The sequence below is a fragment of the Sprattus sprattus genome (assembly GCF_963457725.1).
Source record: "Sprattus sprattus genome assembly, chromosome: 13".
Classification (NCBI taxonomy): domain Eukaryota; kingdom Metazoa; phylum Chordata; class Actinopteri; order Clupeiformes; family Clupeidae; genus Sprattus; species Sprattus sprattus.
The window spans coordinates 8224335-8245774 of NC_137911.1; the positions used below are offsets into that span (position 1 = coordinate 8224335).

At 46.5% G+C, this 21440-nt stretch overlaps 1 protein-coding gene across 1 annotated transcript in view; it reads left to right on the top strand.

The window, feature by feature from the left end:
• Positions 1 to 389: 389 nt before the first annotated feature.
• The window catches only part of akap6 (A kinase (PRKA) anchor protein 6), a gene marked incomplete at its 5' end in the record, with an annotated part of 112420 nt that continues 91369 nt past the window's right edge, over positions 390 to 21440 (top strand). Inside the window, 4 exons of the mRNA XM_080850154.1 lie at positions 390 to 728; positions 12149 to 12244; positions 13940 to 14191; positions 14404 to 15927. Of these exons, the coding sequence (XP_080706280.1) occupies positions 390 to 728; positions 12149 to 12244; positions 13940 to 14191; positions 14404 to 15927 (2211 nt within the window). The remainder of the gene's footprint in view (positions 729 to 12148; positions 12245 to 13939; positions 14192 to 14403; positions 15928 to 21440) is intronic.

Sequence of the window (21440 nt, forward strand, 5' to 3'; positions counted from 1 at the left end):
TGTGCATAGGACTGTGTGGGGAAGAGAAGGAGTGACAGCGTGAAAGAAGCACACACACTTACACATGCTCAGCATATCTTGATGGTGTGAAACTCAAGAGAGAGGCAAACCCTTCTGGACTTGTAGCTCTATAATACGAGCTAGCAGCCAATGACAGCCAATTTATTCACCAGTGTATCTTAAAAGAGATCCGTGCCTGTGGATTTGCATTACAAATTACCCAGCTGGCTCCCCCCATATATTAAACATAATCTGGCTTCTTTTTATTTATTAATGTGTCTCTCCATCCCCCCCGCCTTTCTATCTTTCCTAACCTCTCTGCTTCCTTCGTTCTCTCCTTAGCTAACTCAGAGGACCCCCCCCCCTGTAGGATCTAGCCGTATCTCACCATGAATGTCGCCGTGTCACCCATGGCCAGCGAGGCCACCTCACCCATGATCACCTCCGTCACCCCCACCCAGGAGCCCAGCCCTAGGGAGGAGGAGCCCAGCCTAGCCCAGACCAGCAGCCACGGGGAGAAGATGCACGCCCAGGTGTCCGGCCCCGGGCGCAGCAGGCACCAGAAGCCCCCGCCCTTGCACACGGGGGCGGACTGGAAGGTGGTGCTTCACCTGCCCGAGATCGAGACCTGGCTGAGGGCCACCACGGACAGGGTGCGGGACCTCACCCACTATGTGCACCAGGACTCCCAGAACAGGCATGTGGACGTGCATCTGGTGCAACTCAAGGTAGGGATTTCTCCCATCGTGGTCTGACACCCTCTGGTCAACTCAAGAGTCTTCTCAGTTTAGGACCATCACAGATGAAACCCACAGACTTTAGGTTTAGACAAAAATGTTGACATGTTTGGCCCAGTCTCTGATTTCTAGCTTTGTACATGGAAGAGGTCCTACAATAGGTCAAAGGTGACCATCTGTCTTCAAACTAGGCTTCGCAAAGATGGCCTCTGGTCCAGTGTGCCTGGTAATGTAGTTGGCCGAATTCCCTCGGGCATGCCCAAGCAACCCTTGACCCCTCTTTAATGCCCTTTGCCCACAACCTAAGGGTTGGGGAAAATGACCTTGCTACGTCCGTAACTCTATTTTGCTGTGACAAAAGCCAGTTTTCTGTTGATTAGTTAGTTGATTAGTCCTCATCGCTTGTGCCTCTGTGATTTAAAAAAACTTAATCAGTACATGAACCTATGAGGCACCAAGTGTAACAGACTTCATTTCCTATACAGAACACATTCTGTGCTACGATGGGCATTCATTTATTACAAAATCATTTAACGATATACTGCCTTTTGTGCTGTTTTGTTTTCACAGAATACGCTCTGTATACGAAATGAGGTCTGTTTCACTCGGCGCCCCATATGTATGAACCCTCCTGACCTCCCCTGGGGACAGTTGAGGATTAATCTGTCTGTCTATGCACATTCATTTATCGCAAACCAATACCAATACCAGCCGTAGAGGCTGTTTGGAATATCTCTGATGTGGGATAAGTGAGCTTCAATCAGATCAATCCACCAGCAGCGTGAGCTGGGACTGGATTGGATTGGATTGGAACAGTCATCAACCAGCTCTTTAATTAACACAGGGCTGACTATCTGGTTGAGTTAGGGGTGATGTCACTGCACGCTAGCCCTCTCCATCTGAAATGAGGACAGACCAATGTAGAACACCAAAACTGTGTTGCGAATTTCATTGACCAAGTCATAGCACAACATCTTTGTTGTCATTGTTGTTCATATTTTTATATTATATAATTTTCATATGAGTTATTATTGATTCTATACCACTGAAATATATGGTTTTTAAATGTGTTGTCAGGAAACTAGAGTAGCCTGCTGGGAACTTTGAACTTTAAGCTGTAAGCACTCTCATTTCAACAGTGCTGACTCTAGAGCAGCTTATCAGTCAGCCTTTTTGAAAATGGCTCTATATCGTTGATGTCTTACTCCGGTGACTGAGGAACTGAGACATTCCTCCCCACACCTGCAATGGCCCTGCTCACAAATTAGCCCACAAAGCTGTGTAGGCTAGCACATTAGCACACAAAGCTAACACTGCTCAGTACCAGAGCTCTGTTCCCTAAGAGATTGACGTAGCTGGGCTGATCATCTCTGTGGTCATGATTACGCCGTCTGATCTTACTGTACGCTGTGTTTTAATCCTCTTGGGTCATGCTTGGCAGGGCTGTGACCAGTGATGTAATGTGTGGGTGATGGCGTTGGAGGTGGTGGTGGAATTGATACCAGTGGAGGAGACCGATAAACAAAAATGGGTGGTTTTGGCTTGGATTGAAGGAGGTGATTTACCTCACCTAATGCAATGTAGTGACATTGCACATTACATCAAGTCATTCAGCTCATACATTTAATCACATCTCCTTTGTAGGCATGTGTGCACTAAAACGTTTAAGAAAGTTCCAAGCATAGTCCTCTAAATAAAAAAAGAAAATCTTATCAAGATGTTTCTTTCTCCTATATGGTGTTGAAGGCTTTCATTGTAGCCCTCAATGGAGATTGTTCTCTATAAGCAATGCAGGTTAATCCCATTTTTGTCCCAAGCCTGCTTTCTCTCTCCTCTGATTGTGCTGTAGACCCTCTGGACAGCTCTGCACATTGACTCTACACCAGTGTCTACATCTAAATTCAGAAAACATGTTACATAACTGTCTTTTTTTAGGTTTTAGTGGAAGTGTATCATTCATTCATGACGTTGTGTTTACGTTGCTTGTATGTTGGGAGTACATTTGTGTTTGTGTGTTGGGTGTACATTTGTGTTTGTGTGTACACATTTTCACAAAATGTGCCTCATCCCTGCCCAGCCCATCTAATTAATGATACTGCCTTCCTTAAAATGCTGAGGGCTTCACTCCTGAATAAACCATTATTTTTTTTTTAACCACTCTTTCACTTCCCATTAGTTTCTCCTAAGTAATTTTGTAGTGCTTAAATGCACAACAATGCATAAATTAGCCATCTCCGTGCTTCTGTGCTATTAAATATAGATGTTTGAGTTATGCAACGGGGTCGACAGGAGCGTGCACAGGGCACGTGCTGAGCTAAATATGGATGCCGCTTGTGTGTTTGATCACACAAGGCTTCAAAAGAAGCAAAACACTGTGAAATCTCTTATGCGTAAGATGCAGGTTGTGTTGTTCAGACTTGAGTCGTGAATTTGTGTGTTTGTAGATTAGTTTGTCATGAAGGAGTGTAGGCAGGACAGGGTGGTGCATGGAAACCACTGTTCCCCCGTAACAAACACATCTGCCAGTCATAACAACAACAACAACAACAACAACAACAACAACAAAATCAAGTTCAAGTTCAAGTTCAATCAGAAAAACAGGTGCATTCAGTGCTTTTATTGCATTAGTGCATGCTCCCAAAATAAAGGGCTTGGGCGCCATAGTTCTTTTTTTTTTTTTTTTTTTGGGGAGTAGAGGAAGTGGCCACACCGCAGTGACTGATGTCAGGGTCTTTTTATAACCGCCATGGCTACCCGCAGAGCTCATGGACGTGGTTAATAAATCATGGCCGTGAGGATGGAGTCTAAAGAGGAAGGATCACATTCAGCCAGGGTAGACCTGAGTCACCATTTCATCATCCACCACAGCATTTAACATCCCCTCACCTCCACCAGGCTTGTTACTACATGACTCTTCAGTCATTTCAGAGTGTCTTTTCTCAAATTCATCATTTTATTGAGTCTAAATGGACACATATGGATATGCTTGTCCTTGCCATCAGCAACTTGACAGGTTGACTAGCATTAGCATTATGGTGCATATTCATTAGATCTCCTAACTAACTGTTAGCCTGACGATGTCATACTCATAATTCTAGTCAGAATATGAGTCTGATACTGACCCATTGGGCTGTGATTATGGGGCGTGTTTCAACGAACCAGGGGGGGAAAATGCCTCTTCGCTCAATTGGATACCTAGAAACAATCAGAGCAACGTAGTATGACCATCTGATTCATTAAAACTTTAACCTGATCCCGTAGGAAGGACGGCAAAAACATCTTTTTCGATCGACAAATGCCTTGATCACGTCTCCCTGTTCCTCTTTCAAAATGAATGCGCTGTCAATATCTGTTGAGATATGCCTGCTCACGTTACTCATTAGCAGCAATGCTAGCTAGCTACTATGTGTTTCAATGGATTTTTGGTGTAAGCGTTAGCAATTACCTAACAATAATGGTCTAGAGCGCTTCAGTTAAGACATACAATTCTCGGCAACATTCGGGTTGCACATACACAACTAACCGAGTCAACTAACCGCCATCTTGGGAGGATTTCGAATCTACCGCTTGATCATCTGTCCATCATCGTATAAAGCCCGCCCTGACAATTTGATTGGTACGGTATTATCCGACCGATGATACTCTCTCCCAACTAGCACAGAGCCAGACCGAATCTCCCAAACCAAAAATGTTGTGGGTGGGGTTCGGGCTGGTATCCAGGCTAACTAACTGTAGATGTGCCCTTCTTGTAAGTTTCTTTGGATGAAAGTGTCTTCCAAATGAATACATGTAGATGTAAAAAGCACAACTGAAAAATGGAAATTAAATTGGCAAGCGAGACGGATAGATGAATAGCTGACTGTTGTTTTGTCTGTGAGAGCTGGTGTCTTTTCAAAAGGGGGAGATGGCCAGCTATCTCTGGGCCTCCTGAAGAGGTGGCATTGTTTGTCCTGGAGAATCCAGACCACGTGACCTTCTGAATCCAGATCTGGGTTTTGAGTGTGACTGATGTCTTTGTATCGCTGATTCCCACGGGACAATGACTCAGTGTGGATCACGTAGTGCCTGTGTGTGTGTGTGTGTGTGTGTGTGTGTGTGTGTGTGTGTGTGTGTGTGTGTGTGTGTGTGTGTGTGTGTGTGTGTGTGTGTGTGTGTGTGTGTGTGTGTGTACTGTGTGTGGACTGTGTGTGCATATTCTCTCCCCAAAACCTAGACAGAAACATTAAGACATTACATCAGCAACAAATTGCCCTCCAAAATAGAGCAGGAATCATGGCCTACATCGAGGAGAGTCAGAGGCAGCCTCAGTTTGACTTTCATAGCTCTTTGCGTGTGAAGAATCTCGCTAGTGTTCTGGTCATCGGAGATTCTACAGATCAAACTAATCTAATTCCCTGTTCAACCTTACCGTGTCCTCTCATTTGCCTCTCATTCTTCCTCTCATTTTCTCACTCTGTTTCACTCGCTTTTTCTCTCGTTGTCAACTGAGTTTTCTTTCTCTTCCATCCTTTTTTTTGCCATCGGTAATGACATACGATGTCTGCTTATGCAAGCTCTGGTATTTCCCTGGCTGTCTCTGTATGTGTCAACAACACACACACACACACACACACACACACACACACACACACACACACACACACACACACACACACACACACACACACACACACACACACACACACACACACACACACACACACTGCTCTTTCTGTCTTTCAAGGAAATCTCTTAATCTGCCTTAAACTCTGTCCTCAGCTATTTAAGGGTTACCAGCCTCGCTTCAATCCTGGCCATCCGCTCCTCTGTAATCAATACCTGGAGTTTATGACCACTGATAGCAGGACCAAACATTTCTGATATCATATGTTTACATGTTTGAAATGTAGAGGGCATAACCTCTGCCTAATAGAAAGCGTTATTTCATGTGGATTATGTTGTGACACTGTGCACTAATTATAAATATAGGTTAGATTTAAGGTTAGTTATGGTTTTATTTAGTAAATATCCTGGTATTTTCCAAACATGTCTTTGCCAGGCTGTGTACATGCGGTAGGCAGCCTCAGCTGGCTGGCATGAAAGGGGAAGAGGGGTTGAGCGTTTGTTTGGAAACATCCTCTGCCTGTGTCGGCCTGCCACCTAGTGGGCAAAGTGTGCTACGACCATCACTTTGTTTCCCTGCATTTAGTGAGTTGTTAGCTTGGTGACTATTCAGCTGTTCCTATCAAAGTTCAGTGACAGTGAAATTATAGATATAGATATAAATATAAAGAGTACCAGTGCCAGTTGCAATTTGTCTAAAAACGTATCAGTTTGAAGTCATGGCAGAATGAGATCAAGGCCTTGGTCTCTATGGTGAAATCACAGGGCAGAAGTACTGCTATGTCATCTCTTCCCAGCATGCCGTGGCGTGTCCTGGGAATTCAGGAATAAGCCAAGCATCCTCATCTCTCCTTATGTCCTCTGTTCCTCAGAAGTATTTATCTCTCTCTCTCTCTCTCTCTCTCTCTCTCTCTCTCTCTCTCTCTCTCTCTCTCTCTCTCTGTGTGTGTGTGTGTGTGTGTGTGTGTGTGTGTGTGTGTGTGTGTGCGTGTGTGTGTGTAGGTATGTGTACTCTTTTGCTGATGTCTGTGTGTGTAGTGAGACTCTGAGAGAAAGTATACTGGTGTTTTTATAGTGTGTATATGCATGTGTGCACATCTGTGTGTTTCTCCTTTTGAATGATAAAAGGGCATTGGCCCCCAACAGCACTGGCTGTCCAGAGCGCCAGCACTCTACTCTGTTCAGGTCTATTCATAGAGGGCCTCTGGGCCCTCGCCCCCCTTTCCTATGTTCATTTTTCTCACTCTGTCTCTCTTTCTCTGATCTCTCTGTCTCTTTTCCTGGAAGCTTCCTCCACCCTCCCTCTCCTCTACCCATCTTCCTCTCTCAATCTCTCTTTTTCTCTCTCCCTCTGCCACGACCTTGCCACCATATCACAGCAGATTTTCTTGGCGTAAGTGTCACAAACACACAAACACACAAACAAAAACACAAACACACACGCGCACACACACACGCACACACACACACGCACACGCACACACACACACACACACACACACACACACACACACACACACACAGACACACACACACACACACACACACATGCACGCGTGTGTCCTTTAGCTGGCCTTTGATGTCCAGGCCTGAGTGTTGTGGGAGCAGTGGTGTGGTGCGGCACAGGCATGATGACGCCTGTCGCAAAGGCTTCTGGGAAAGTCAACAGCCGTCAGGGATGGGGAAGTGTCATGGCAGGCATCTGTCCACCCAGAGGCAACATCAGCGCCACGGCAACCTACTTGTGAGGACACATAAGCGCAAAAAAAGTGGAAGACTGCTTAAGGGAACTAGGAAAACATTTCCCAACCGAAGTCAGATGCATATTGCTGTCTGTAAATTTGGAAAGTTCAAAATTAGATTAGGTTTAATCCGAGAAGCCAGTGTGAGGCCCCTTTTTCTGAGTAAATGTGGAGGTATGGTGAGGGCGTCTGTGGTGTGATGCCGTAACAGCTGGGTGTAGAATGTCCAGAGGGGGAAGAGGGGAGGGTGGAGCAGCCAGGGTGGGGAGGAGCGACTCACACAAGTGTTAGCCTTCACCCCCCGCCCTGAAACAAATACATAACATACCCTGGAACAATGTCTGGAGTGGGCAGGGTGTTGGAGGCTTGACGGCAAGTAATGTGACCACACCCTCATTCCATATCATGCGCGCTTGTGATATACACTAATGTACTCACTCTCGTCCAAACCCAAAACAGTATGCAAGGACAAACAAATGCATGCATTCATATGCAAACACATAACAAGGCATGCATGTGTTACATGCAAAGTTGTGCATTTGTCGACACACACACACACACACACAGTTGTCTGTTCCCCGTCCCACATGTTTATTTTTACCCACTGGCTGGAATGTGATCAGTGTGTGGCTCGAGGTGTCCTGCAGCTGTTTGCAGACATATATTTCCAGTGATGTAATCCCAGCACCGCCAGGAATGTGCACCCCCCTGTCCTAGCTCATGTGCCAGCCAGTAGGCACTGGACAGAACCAGAGTGAGTAGGGTGGCTAAGTGGTAGGGGGGGGGGGGGGGGGTCCAACCCTAGCTAGTGCCATACCTCTTGAGTATGAAGCATGTGAAATTTAACATGGGGCAAAGCCAGTTACAGCGTATACAGTATATACGGTGCTAATGCAATAGAATTGCTCTTTAAGATCTGCACATTTTTCTCTCTGAAGTAAGGGCTAAATAGTGGGTCAACAGGTCTCTGGGTTTAGTCTGAAATAGAGCCTGATACAGTATGGTGACCATTCATCGGCTGTTGGCCCATCAGAGGCGTTGCTCTTGCATGTCTAAATTAAGAGATATGTGAGAGGTGGCATTGAAGCACTGCTCGAGCTCAACGCTCTGCTGCCTGCTGCCAAGGGTTCCGAGTGTGACCCAAAGGTCCAGTGTGCACAAAACCAGCAACTAGTGTATTGGAGTTAACTGCCTTCAAGGAAATATCATACCTGCTAAAGTCTGACCTCTGGTGTTCAAGAAGAGAACTGCATTTCATATCCCAGGGAATTTTCACCGCAAGGAGGCCTGCTAGTTATTCATATGAAGTGACATTCTGCCTTTCAGGGAGGGCTCTGGGAAATGATGATCTATGAATCCGAATACCCCCATTGCTTGCATTCTAGCAATATGTTAGATAGTGGAAGACTTAAAACAGAGAAGTTTTGATAAACTATCAGTAGTTCTTTGGGCCTCAATGTTGGTTCTGTATTTTACAATGTTGAGGTACACTGGAAGAATGACAGCAGTATTCTCAATGCAGAGTGGCTAGAGTCAAAACACCAGTGTTGTTTTTCTGTCAGGCGCTAATAAGATCTAATAAGATCAAAGACGGGGCTAATTGTTCAGACAGACAGTGAGTGACGTGTGTGTTTGTGTGGGGGGGAGGGTGGATGTCGACGTGGATGGGTCCTTCCAGCATCTCCTCAGGAAAAGTTGCCCTTGACCCTCCATACCCCCCACCCCTCATCCTACCCCCCACCACCCCCCACCCCCATACTGTCCCCTCCGGCTGGGTGTTGGGCAATTCACATTGACACCCACACGAGTGAGTGACTATATGAGTGTGAGTGTGTGTGTGTGTGTCTGGGAGGTCAAAGCCCAAAATAGCCCCTTGGTGTTGTCAGGGAGCCCCTCCTTTAGAGAAGAGCAGAGAACGAGGTCAGCTATGAGGGGAGGGAAGAGATAGAGTGAGTGACAGAGAGAGAGAGAAAGGAAAGCGTGAAAGAGAGAGCAATCTACAACATGAGTGGAACGTACTGTCACTGAAGACATTGCCTCACTCAGCACAACCTAATTTACCTGTGAGCTGCGCTTTAATGATTTTGACCTCGCCGCAGTAGTACAGGTAAGAACAACGCTGACCTTCAGTTGAAGCATGTGGGTAGTTCTGTTTTTGCCTCTGTATGCTTTACAGCGGTCCGTTATTAAAGAGTCTCAGAGACAGAATGCCATGGTGTGTCTGGGTTGAAGCTTTATAGGGTTTGTGTGAAGGATTGGCACTTTGAACAGGGTCAGTATAGGAGTTTTACAGTAGAATGCAATGTCACAGTTATGTGTAGTTTCAAACAGCTTTGCAATGGCATGACAAAACGACTGCACCCGAGGTGTGCGGGAGGTCTCTGTCATTTCTCTGTGTCTTTGGTTGTTTCGACTGAATGAATGGTGTAGGTGGAGTGGCCAAAACAAGAGAACAAATGAATGAATATGATGAAATGATAGCTAGAACATTATAGGCAAAACGGATTTCTCTTAATGCTAAGTTTCTAAGCCTGCAATATCATTTTAATCACAAAATGGGATGCGTGTGTGTGTGCGTGTGCGTGTGCGTCTGTGTGTGTGTGTGTGTGTGTGTGTGTGTGTGTGTGTGTGTGTGTCTGTGTGTGTGTGTGTGTGCGTGTGTGTGTGTGTATGTGTGTGTGTGTGTGTGTGTGTGTGTGTGTGTGTGTGCATTTGTGCCTTTGTCATTAATTCTGCGGTGCACATGGTGTTCAGAGGACAGCTGTAGTCTGCGGCTGCAGTCAGACTTCTCAGCCACTGTGGTTTAACAGACGTGTTGACTTCAGGGTTCCCTCAGCAGTTCCCATAGAGACCACGCTGTGGACTGCAACGGCTTTAAACCACTGTGAACATGCATGCAGGTACCGGGCCACTGTGCTCTTTTGGATCAAGCTTCTGTCCGGTGTTAATTGCTTTCTTTTGTCTTCACTAATCACCTAGTCTGACTTTAGCTCTCTGTAGTTGGTCTTGTGATACAATTCTGCAGCGCATACAGTTAATTGGGGCAGATTGACGTTGTGAGTTGCATATTTATATATCTAGGAGTTGGTTGTGTGCTTCTAATTATGTTCATATTTGTAGATGATTATATTGCTGTTCGGTGTCTTGACTGTTCATTAGCTCCTCTTATATAAAACTCATGGAAAGCCGGTAGCATTGCTGAGTCATTCACACAAAATAGTGAGGAAACTGTAGCCTTGCTGCGCACTCTGCATGTTACTTAACCCTTACTTAATCCTTAATATATTACCTTACAAACATCTCTCTGTCTCCCTCCCTCTCTCTCTCTCTCTCTCTCTCTCTCGTTCTCTCTCTCTCTCTCTCTTTCTCTTTCTCTCTCTCTCTGCTTTTTGAGTATACAGTGTCTTACCTGACTCTCATACAGTATTGTGTGTTTATTTTTGAGTTCACCGAGTTGCAAACATTGGCAGGAGTAGTGACGGGGTGCTTTATCTTTCCGGCCGCGTGTTTGACCTACATTCAGAGATGCCGCGTTTATTTCGGGCACCTGAAAGTAACGAGTGGCCCGACATGCTGCAATTGTTGTTATTGTGTTGTTAAGGAGCTCCTGTTTCCATGTACTGCGCTGCTATGGTAACATGTGAACACCACTCAAGATCCTGTGCATAGGTCCCTCACCTGCTGTGTGGTGTGGTCAATCATAAGTGCGTATTCTGTTGATAGTTGCTGTGTGTCCGGTGCTAATGCTGTTAGCACTCGGGGGCCAAATGTGGGGCCCCTAGGGGGTCCTGTGAAGTGAGGTCCCGGGAGAGAGGCGTTATGAAAGAGAGGGGCATCTGTCCAAGAGGGGGAACAGCTGATCCCCCTCACTCCCTGACCCACCAGTTGGGGGGTGATGGGTACACCCGTGAGGAAGTCGAGGGGGAAGGGTGGCTTTGTTGCTCCAGCAGCCCCCTAAACAAGGAAGTAAACAAGATGAGGGCATGGAGAAAGTTAGGCGTTTGAAGTTAATAGATTAATCTCTCAGTCAGCTTGTATGGTTTTCTGTTCTGTTTTACTTTGATGCTGCACTCCCACAAAAGATGCAATTTAAAGTCTTGATATTAATCTAGGCAGACAATTCAGTCTTGCTGTGTCTCTGAAAGATGAGAATATGAAAATAATAATGAAGGCTCCTTTTCAACTGGTGTTGTTTTTTAATGGTGCACTAAAAAAAGGGCTGTATTGGAAACAGGCATCTGAGATGGGTGTAGTCCTCAGATGACTCAGGATGTGAAATTAGCCCCCCACCCCCTCCCCCTACAATGTCACCACTGATTTAAGTCCCCGTGGTGAGCGAGGAGTCAGTACGCTGTAGTCAAGTGTCCCAAAACATGCCCCATATACCCCAACATCTGACTCCCCAGAAGACTTAAGGAAACTGAAGATATGAAAATATCGTACACAGAATCCAGCAGTACAGCACAGAAGGGAGTTAACAGATGGATGAGATTTTCAACATGAAGCGTTCTGATTAAACAAATGTTGCTCTGTTCCTCTAAGGCACTCAAGCCTTATTTCCAGTACTAAAAAACAAAAACAAAAAAACAACCCATTCCTCTTTAAGTGCCCTGAAGTTCACCACAGAAGTCACTTCCTAAGACCTCCAGACGTTCCTGTTGCCTTGGATGTGATGACGGCAGTGGGAACAGATGCAACTCCAAGCATGAATAGATGTGACATTAAGAGCAGCTACTGTGGTGTTGTCACCGTGGTTATAGGGGATGTTTGAGGGGTGATATTCTCAGCTCAGACCTGTTGTCTACAATCTCTGAAAGCCCGGAGAAGTGTTGCCAGCAGCTGTGTGTATGTGTCTGTGTATGAATGTGAATATGGGTGTGTGTGTGTGTGTGTGTGTGTGTGTGCGCATGAGACAGATTACATTGGGTGGGTCTGCCTGGCTCCACTATCTGTGCCACTTCTGACTGAATTAGCTGCTCCTCTCCCTGGCTCTGTACACGGCCGGCTCCACTCTGTCCCACTGTGCCGACTCCATCAGGGCTCTCTAATTATGTCTGCCGTCGACAGGGTGAGGAGGAGTTGACCCCAGACACAGTCATGCCCGTCCTCTTCCTGTTCCATCTCATAAATGCCTGGCGGTCGCTGCTCTGCACGTCCTCCTGTGTTAGTCTGAATGGTGACTTTCGCTCTGGGTGTCTGTCTATGTGTGTCCCAGGCACAGAAACAATAGTATTCAAATAATGCTCAAAACGACACAGTCACAGAGAGTGGATTCTGAGCTGTGACGCATAACATGTTTACAATGGGCAGTATGTAACTTACATTACATCATAAACTGCCTATTTTAACTCTTACACATAGATACTGTACATCAACACTTGTATCAGTCTTGGCGACAGTTCCATAGCGTCACTTGACAGCACATGTTTCTCCCCAGAATAGCCCTGTATATCTGTCTCTGCGTCTGTCGTGTCATTTTCTCATACAGCATCCTATAATTGAACTTACAGCCACCAGCCCCCAACTAATAAATGAACATTTTTAGGCTGATGTCTGCATTGTCATGCTAACTATGGCCATCGTGTTCTCCCGCTATGTCAGTGAGCTTCAATAGAGTATACTGTATGTAAGAGATGGTGATTGATGGTTATGGATGGTGTAGGTCTTTTGGAGGGTTGTTGTAGAGCTTAGCTATGTAAGAAATATCAGACCTCCGAATGTTCAAATCAACAGAACTTTTTGGAACATTCTGAAGAGCCGTATAACAAACCCTATTATTGCACCTGCTAGGTGATCCGGCCAACTTTATCACTTTTCCTGCAAATCTTGTACTGCAGAACTGCTTTTGTTGACCCTATACAAACTGGACAATTGATGTAATGTGTGACTGGGGTGGTTTGAACCATGCAGACCTTTGTGTTGTTTTGCACTCAGTCATTACTCACTGCCCATGTGGCCCTGACTCACGCTGTCCATCAGGAGGCTGGGCAGAACCCACAGCACTGGCTGTTCTCTCTCTGCTTCTGCTTTCAATGCCTCGGAGGGACCTGGACATGTTTTGACTGAGGTGGTTATATATTTCTGTCCACTCCTGGGGCGAATTAGCTCCGGAGATGTAAGTAGCTGTTCAATTGTTCAACCTCACTTCAAAAGGTATAGCGTTGCAACAGTGAATGGATGAATGTATTATTGTTGACCTGCTGCATATTGCAGGGGGTTGAAGCACTTGGGTCTTATGAGTCAGTGGAGTGTTGCACCTCAGTGAGAGTGTGTGTTTCAAAATTCTTTTTGAAACTTTAGTTTTTCTGTGCAGTTATTCTCCAGTGGACTTCTTTTTGAAGTTGTACAATTATCCAAGGAATTTCAATTCCTGTGAAAAGACTGATTACCTGAATCTTTACAGTGCGCTAACTTTAGGAACAACCTCTTCTCTCCCACTGTGAATGTTGAAGGAGAAAAGAGTCAGACATCTTGCTATGGTATTACACCTCTCTTGTAAATCACAGGCTGCATTGACTGAATGTTTTCATCTCAAGTCCTTGTGCTTCCCCAAACCCACGCCTTTTGAGAGAGCTGTTACGTGCTGATTACTCTTTGAAGTGAGCAAGAGCTCAATTTAGACCCTCCAGCAGTTTAAAAGCACCTCTGCAAAACCCAATAATACACCTGTGTGATCTGAAATATGTATCCCTGATTTCAACACTTCATAAATATTGGCTCATGGCCTAAGGACTTGTTGAAGGTGTTGATTTGCACTCCATGTAGCCACACGACTTTCAATTTTTCTGTTTCTCATGTATGCTGTCTTTCTTCTCTCTCTCTCTCTCCCTTTTCCCTCTCTATCTGTCTCTCCATCAGGACATCTGTGAGGACATCTCAGACCACGTGGAGCAAATCCACGCTCTCCTGGAGACTGAGTTCTCCCTGAAGCTGCTGTCCTACTCTGTGAACATCATCGTGGACATCCGTAGCGTCCAGCTCCTGTGGCACCAGCTGCGCGTGTCCGTGCTCGTGCTGAAGGAGAGGCTCCTGCAGGGCCTGCAGGACTCCAACGGCAACTACACCCGCCAGACCGACATCCTTCAGGCCTTCTCACAGGACCACGACGAGGTGAGCTATTGCAATGCTGGTGAAATATAATAGTGTACTACATACATGTCCTTCAAATTATTTATCGAAACATTTGGGGCTTAAATATGCCTATTCAGACTGAAGACATAGCTTTGATAATAGCTTTGTTTGCAAAAAAAAATGAAACGCTATATTAGGGCATAACTTAATTTTCCCTTTCTTGCTGTGGTCTATTGAATGTTTCCCTCCAGACTCGTCTGGACGCCCTGACTGAGGTTGACGACTCTGGGCAGCTGACCATCAAGTGCAGCCGTGACTACTTCTCTCTGGACTGCGGTATCACTGCCTACGAGCTGAGCGACTACAGCCCCAGCGAGGACGCTGAGGGCCACGGCCGGGGTTCAGAGCCCCGCAGCCTGTACCCTGAGTTGGAGCGCGACCTTCCCGAGCTGCTGCAGAGCGTGGACCTGCTGACCATCGCGGCTAAGCAGCTGTCCTCCTCCAAACACAGCTTAAGCGGAGAGACGAGCACTGAGCAGCCAAGCACCTCTACGGAGGGGCTGAAAGCTTTGTCCAGAACACCTCCTGTTACCGGAGACTCAACATCTGCACCCACAATGCAGTGCGGAGCCACTCAAGGGGAGAGCGCCCTCTCTAAACGCCACCTGCAGGGCAGTTTTAGTAACAAGGTGTCCCCCACCCAAGCGTCCCTCCCCAAACGGGCCATGTTCCTCGAGGGGGATGCAGAGGCCAACATGCAGAGGTCCACTCTGCCCAACACCCTGCAGTTCCAGGCCGACTTGAGCCGAAGCACCCCCTCTCTGCTGGACCCGCCAGATCGATCCAAATTCTGGCTGGACCTGGACTCTGTGTACCCCGGCAATGCAAGGCACTCCTATGAAAGCCTCAATGCCATGAACAAGAGGAACCTCCTGGCTAGCAGAGAGAGCACTTACCAGAGGCCACCTGTCCCGGGGGCGGCCCACATACCCCTGCAGAGGAGCTCCTCAGAGGCAGGCCAAGGTGGCCCCAAACTGGATCATACCCCTTCCACGAGTCCCCCAAAGGACCAAGTCCCACAGACTGGTCAGCACACACACTCAGACTCTGACAGCCCCTTGCCCGTCTCTCCAGACATGAACCCCTCAGACTTTGAGCACTGTGAGGACCTCTCCTCCTCCAGCCCGGAGGTACCACCTCTGTCCACAAAAGCCTCCCTGTTGATCGTCTCTCGGACCTGTACCAGGATCTCTCAGGAGGACCCCAGCCCAAACGAGGAGCACTGGTACGGCTCGGATGAGTTCCTGGCCCTGCCATCCCAGCTAAGGAAGACTGAAATGCTGGCCATGAAGCTGGAGAGTCTGGCCAAGGTGCTTCCACAGAGGCTCACCCAGGAGCCCATCCAGGACGTGGACGACTGGGAGCTGACCGAGGCCAACCAGGACTGGGAGGGCGGCAGCAGCCACAGCAGCAGCCCTCAGCCTCCTCTGCTTTCCATCCTGGCCTACAAGAAGCCATTTCTGGGGCGTCTGTCCCCGACATCGTCCAGCGACATCGCCCCATCCCTGGACGAGAGCATTGAGTCTGGGCCCCTCAGCGACCTGCTCTCGGAGGATGAGCTGGGCTGGGGCGCCTCAGAGGCTCGGAGGAGGGGGACGTTTGCCACGTCATCTCCAGCCCCCAAACTGGAGGCCCAGTGCAAGCCAGTGATCCAGCAGCTGCTGGAAGACATCCAGCATCAGGATAACTACCAGGACATCTGGGGCAAGATTGAGGTAATTAAAAACAAAAAAAGATTTCAATTCTCCATTTTCATGTTAGAAGTTTATTTAGGGCTAATCAGAGCTATTGACATCTGCGATAATTAGTCATTTCAATGTTATGTATTATTGTGAAATTACTGTTATTATTGCAGAATGTACTAGAACCTTGTTGCTGTGCATCTACTATTTAGTTTGGCTTTATTTAACTGAATGCCCACTATGCAGTTATTATTCAGACAGTTAATACTCTTTTTACATTCTAAAGATTCAAACACTCACACTCAGCTCATAACACGTTTGTAATAAGATATCATGGCGTGTATTTATCTGAATCTACCTCAGACCAAGTCTTTGAAGCTTTTTTTGGGCTGGCATGTTAGTAAGACTGCTAAGTGTATTATTTCAGGGTCATATTCATCAAATTAGACAAACAAACAAGAGCACCCTCACTGTAATCGTAATCCTTTGATCTCATTATCAAGCGCTGCACTTCATGCTTGGCTTATCCTGCCCAGTTCCTCCACGGTTATCACATAGAGGACTGTCACCGCTGTTGACACTGCGCATCTCAGAAACTCTTCTCTCTCACTCCAATTCAGACAAGCAATTAAACAATTAGCCCAATAATGAAGAACATGCAATCAAGGCTGTAAAGGAGCCCGCGGCTGGGATAATTGATGATTTGAAGACAGCCGGAGAATATGCCGGATGGCACTCCAGGAGCTCATTTAGCGAGTGTGTGCTAACTCACAAGAGCAACCCCTGAATAGAAAAACATCTCAGCTATGATCCCCGCCTCGCCCCCCACTCCCTCTCTCACCCATGCTTCAAGTCGGCGGAATGAGAATGACAAATAATACCCAACCAACACAACAGTGTCTACATAGCAATATCAATTTGCATTTTGGCTTACATGTTGTTGAGTTGTTTTTAAACCTTTAATTTCCCTTAGTGGCTTTGATAGTGCTAATCTTAGTTTAAATTACATGCCCCCATGCCATGAGGCATAGGCAGTATTGTTGTGCTGGTTGAGTGGTTATTGTTGCCATCTGCTGGTAAGGCATTGACATAGCACACATATATTTTCACAGCTTCTGCTTTTAGTGATTGATGATTAGGGATGGGTATCGTTTGGGTTTTTTCCGATACCGGTACATAACCGATACTTTTAAAACGATACCGGTGCCTAAACGGTGCCAGAACCGATACTTTTTTTTTTTTTTAATTAAAGACATTAGGCTTATTTATTGCCAAGGCAAATAGTTTTCTTTAAATTTAACAATATATTAACTGTTTGAGGTATACTATAAATAAAAATAAATACAAAACACTTGGCTTCAAACCTTTTAACTTCAAACTATGAACAATATATTAACTTATAACAACTGTTTACAGTATACTTAAATAAATATAAATAAATAGCCTACATAACAAACTCTGTACACACACTTCACACTTCAGTAATACTTTTGCAGAAATATGAGCATGTTTGCCTTCAGAGTAAAACAAATATTAATTAGTTTGCATTTATTTAAACCCACTGGTTTCGTGAATGTGTACTGCCCCTTTAAAAGTTTAGCTTCTTTTTGTGCGAAATACAGCCACACTTTTGATCGTTTACCTTTCGACATTTTCTCCGTTATATTGATGGCTAGCTCTGTTTGTGCTTGCTCTGTGCAAGGCTGCCTGCTCTTCGCTGTCAGACTGTTGCAATGTTATTGTAGCGTCCAAGTTAGTGCTCTCTTAAGAACTCACATTGAAAAGGAATATCTTTGGATGAGACGGTAGCTCTCCGTTTAATAAAGCGTATCCAACTTCTGCTTAGAACAACCACACTTATCTTGAAACCGAAACCACACGCAAGTCAACCCATTACCATGGCAACTCCTCAACACAAATCCCGTTTCCACTAGTCCCATACGGAATGCAGCGTGAGCGACACAGGCGAGAGTCTATATTGGGAGATGGAGCAGTTTTATATGTGCCCCACAAAATCTGTTATCAACACAAAAAAGTATACAGATCGTACTCAGAAAGATCTACGCCACTAACGTTACTTCTCGTTAGCTATCGCTAGTTTTGTTAAATTATAAAAATTTTAATAAAAAAAAAAAAAAAAAAAAAAAATTATCTGCTCAGGCACCGAAAGGAAGCACCGAAATCTGCGTTGCATTTCGGTCCGGGTAGGTATCGGTTGTATGGAACCGGTGCCGTATTGGTACCGGTTCTCGGTACCCAACCCTATTGATGATAGCCAATTAAAACATGACATGTTGTTTTTTAGTGAGTTTATTCATAATTGCAGTATAATGCAATTCTTACTTATTAACAAATTGTTCTCTTCATATGTGTGTGCAATTAGTGTAAATAGGATAGGGGAAGTCCTTTTTTTCATCCAGAGATAAAACCCAAACACACCTTCTGCCTGAAAGCATGATGCAGGGAAAGCACCAATAACCTGCCTCCTCTAGTGCCCTTCTGTGCTCCTTTTTCAGCCGTCTGGAAAACACAACATATTCCCATGAGTGAGTGACAAGGGGAGTGAGGGAGTGAGAAGCGGAGTGAGGGACGGAGGGAGTGAGTGAAAGGGGAGTGAGGGAGTGAGTGAAAGGGGAGTGAGGGAGTGAGTGAGCGGCCCCTTTGCCACTGTTGCCCCAGGCTTGCTCCTGGGGCTCCTCTGTCACAGTCCAAGTCTTTTGGTGTGCCTCATGAAAAAGGATGAAAAGGGAGTTTGTGCTGAAAGTCATGTAAGGGCATCGCACCTGGAGCCGGAGACAAGGGGATCACATTCAGCACTATTGTGGGTTCCTCTGAATTAAAATATCAAGGGAATGTAAAATGGGTGGTGGGACAGTGAGATAGGGGAGCGAGGAGAGAGACAGAGACAGAGGTTGAAGCAGAGAGAAAATGATATATGAACAAGTAACTAAAAGGATAGAGAAAGAAAGAAGAAAGAAAGATATACGGGAGGTACAATATCTCCTAATGTTCACTGAATGAGTTGTGCAGGGATATAGGGCGGTATGAAGCCTGGTGCGCGGGGATGTGGGTAGGCAGGCGGGCAGGCGGGCGGGCAGATGGGTGTGGCGGCGGCGGCATCGGCATGGCGATAGCGGCAGCACCTGAGCTGATGCGTGTCACAGTGGGGAGCTGATTGATTACATTAGCATGCGGGCCCCTGTGGATGACTTCATCCTCATGGCAACAGACAGCTGGCAGCTGAAGGCTCGGCCAGGGCCGTCTCAGGGGCCCAACCATGTGTGACGCGACAAGACTCTCCATCTCTCCCCTCTCTCTCCCTCTGTCTCTGTCTCTCTCAATCTCTCTCTCCCCGTCCGTCTCTCTCCCTCTTTCTCTCTTCCTCTCCATGGAACCACTTCCTCTGTCTGTCTCTACCTTGTCTCCTCTCTCTCTCTCTCTCTCTCTCTTTATCTCTCACTCTCTCTCTCCGTTTTTCTCTCTCTGTCTCTCTCCCTCTGTGTCTGTCCCTCTACTGTTGGGCTTATTCATTTCTCTCTTTTTGTTTATCGTCATCTTTCTCTTCCAAACCCTTTGTTCATCTCGTTCTATCTCTCCTCTCTAGCTCTTTCCATATTTGTGTGTTTTTTTCTCTCCCTTTCTCATATCCTGTTTTGTGTCCCTCCCTCCCTCGCTCCTCTCCATCCCTCGCTCCTTTCCCTCGCTCGCTCCCTCTCTCTCTAAATCTGAGTTGATGCCATGAGAAGATGTTTCTCCTCGTCTATGTTCCCTGCATCCACTCCCCCCCCCCCACCCACCCCACCCCCACCGCGTGCTGTCAGGGGACAGAGCCCCAGTGAGCGCTGCGACCGCTGGCTACATATTCATCTCCGCTGAGAGGCTCATCGGCGGGGAGGACGAGGGGCGAGACGCCCCCCCCTCCACCCCACCCTGGGGAGACTCATGCAGCTCTGCAGTCTATTGATCTCCATTGACTGGTATAATCTATCTGCTGTGCTCGGCAGGCCTCTGCAGCTCATAGGTGACCTTGTGCAGGGAGGGTTTAATTAACGTTGCTTTTCAGGGGAGAAGGACATTTAAAAGAAAAAAAAGGGATTGGGTTGGTGTTTTGCGTAGATGTATAGATGTTGTTTGAAAAGAGACTTGAGGAGAAGGGGAGAGTTTGAGGGAAAATGGAGGGAGAGATTTGTGTGCGAGTAGTTGTAAATGAAAGAGATAGAGAGGCGGTGAAACAAAGGTTCAGGGAGAGAGGAGGAGAAAATGAGTGGATATGCTGTGAAGAAACACATAGGGTGAAAGAAAAGGAGGATGAATATCACCAGAAAGAAAGAGAGATTGAAGAGCAATAGAGAGAGACTGATAGAGAGAGAAGCAGGAGGTGAAGAGAGAGAGAGAGAAGGAGTAGATTGAGAACAAAAGGCAAGGGTGCTGTCTATGTAAGAGACACTGACAGGGAGGGAGAGATTTATCTTTGAGTGAGAGAGATAGCAAGAAAGAAAGAAAGTATAAAATGAAGATAGAGAGATAGAAAGCCTGAAGAGAGAGTGTGCAAGAGAGAGAAAATTAGAAAGCCTGAGAGGGCCAAACCTGCCTACCTCCCTCTCCTTCCCCTTCCCCTGCCCCCCCCCCCCCCCCCCAACCCTGCGTGCCCGAACCTCCTCAGCCATGGAGCCATGGCTTTTGAGATGGCTCTCTCTCTCACTGGCTCTCTCTCTGGCTCTCTCTCCCTCTCTCTCTCTCTCTCTCTCTCTTTCTCTCTCTCTCTCTTTCTCTCCTCTCTCTGCATGCCCTGCCCAGCATCACCTCTGATATGGGAGCCCAGTCTTGCCCACATCAAAAGCCCAGCTCCCTCTGAAGTCAAGGCCAAACAGTCAATAAATTATGGGGTTTGATTCGCGTCGGAGGAGAGGTCATTTATATCAATACCTTTGATTTTTGACTGGCGTCCGATAATGAGCGAGGGGCTATCTGCCATGGACAAAAAAATGCATGAAAAATATGATGAAATCGACTTTTCCCTGTGTCTGCCTTGGCTATGCATGAATGCCACTGCTGAAAGCGGCTTAATCAGGGGAAAGGGTTTCAGGCTCAATGCATCAGATTGGAGGAGCTCAGAGACATCTGATGTGTCAGAATTGCACGTCTTATGCCTTCCAATTAGTGAAGAATCTATTTGTAGAAAGACTTCTTTTTTTTTTGAGGAGGCCAGGCCCTAGGAGAAACAGGAGAGAATGATTGCTTCCCTGCAGTCAACAGTTCCGCTTCAGTCCAGCAGATGGCAGTAGATGCACATGTCTGTTACGGGAGCTCTTAACTTCTCTCAGATGGATCTCTAATAGATCAAGGGCAAGGCAAGGGGATTGAAATCTAACCGTCTCCCTATTGTGTGGTTTCCTGGTGTGGGTGAGTGCATGTGTGCCTATGTGTGTGTGTGATTGTGTGCGCAGTTAATGTTCTTCTCAACCAAGATCCAGTGTTGTTTTATCCTCTCACTCGCAGGAACTTTGTGGAAGTGTGAGTCACAATCTGGTTCAAGTTTATTTGAC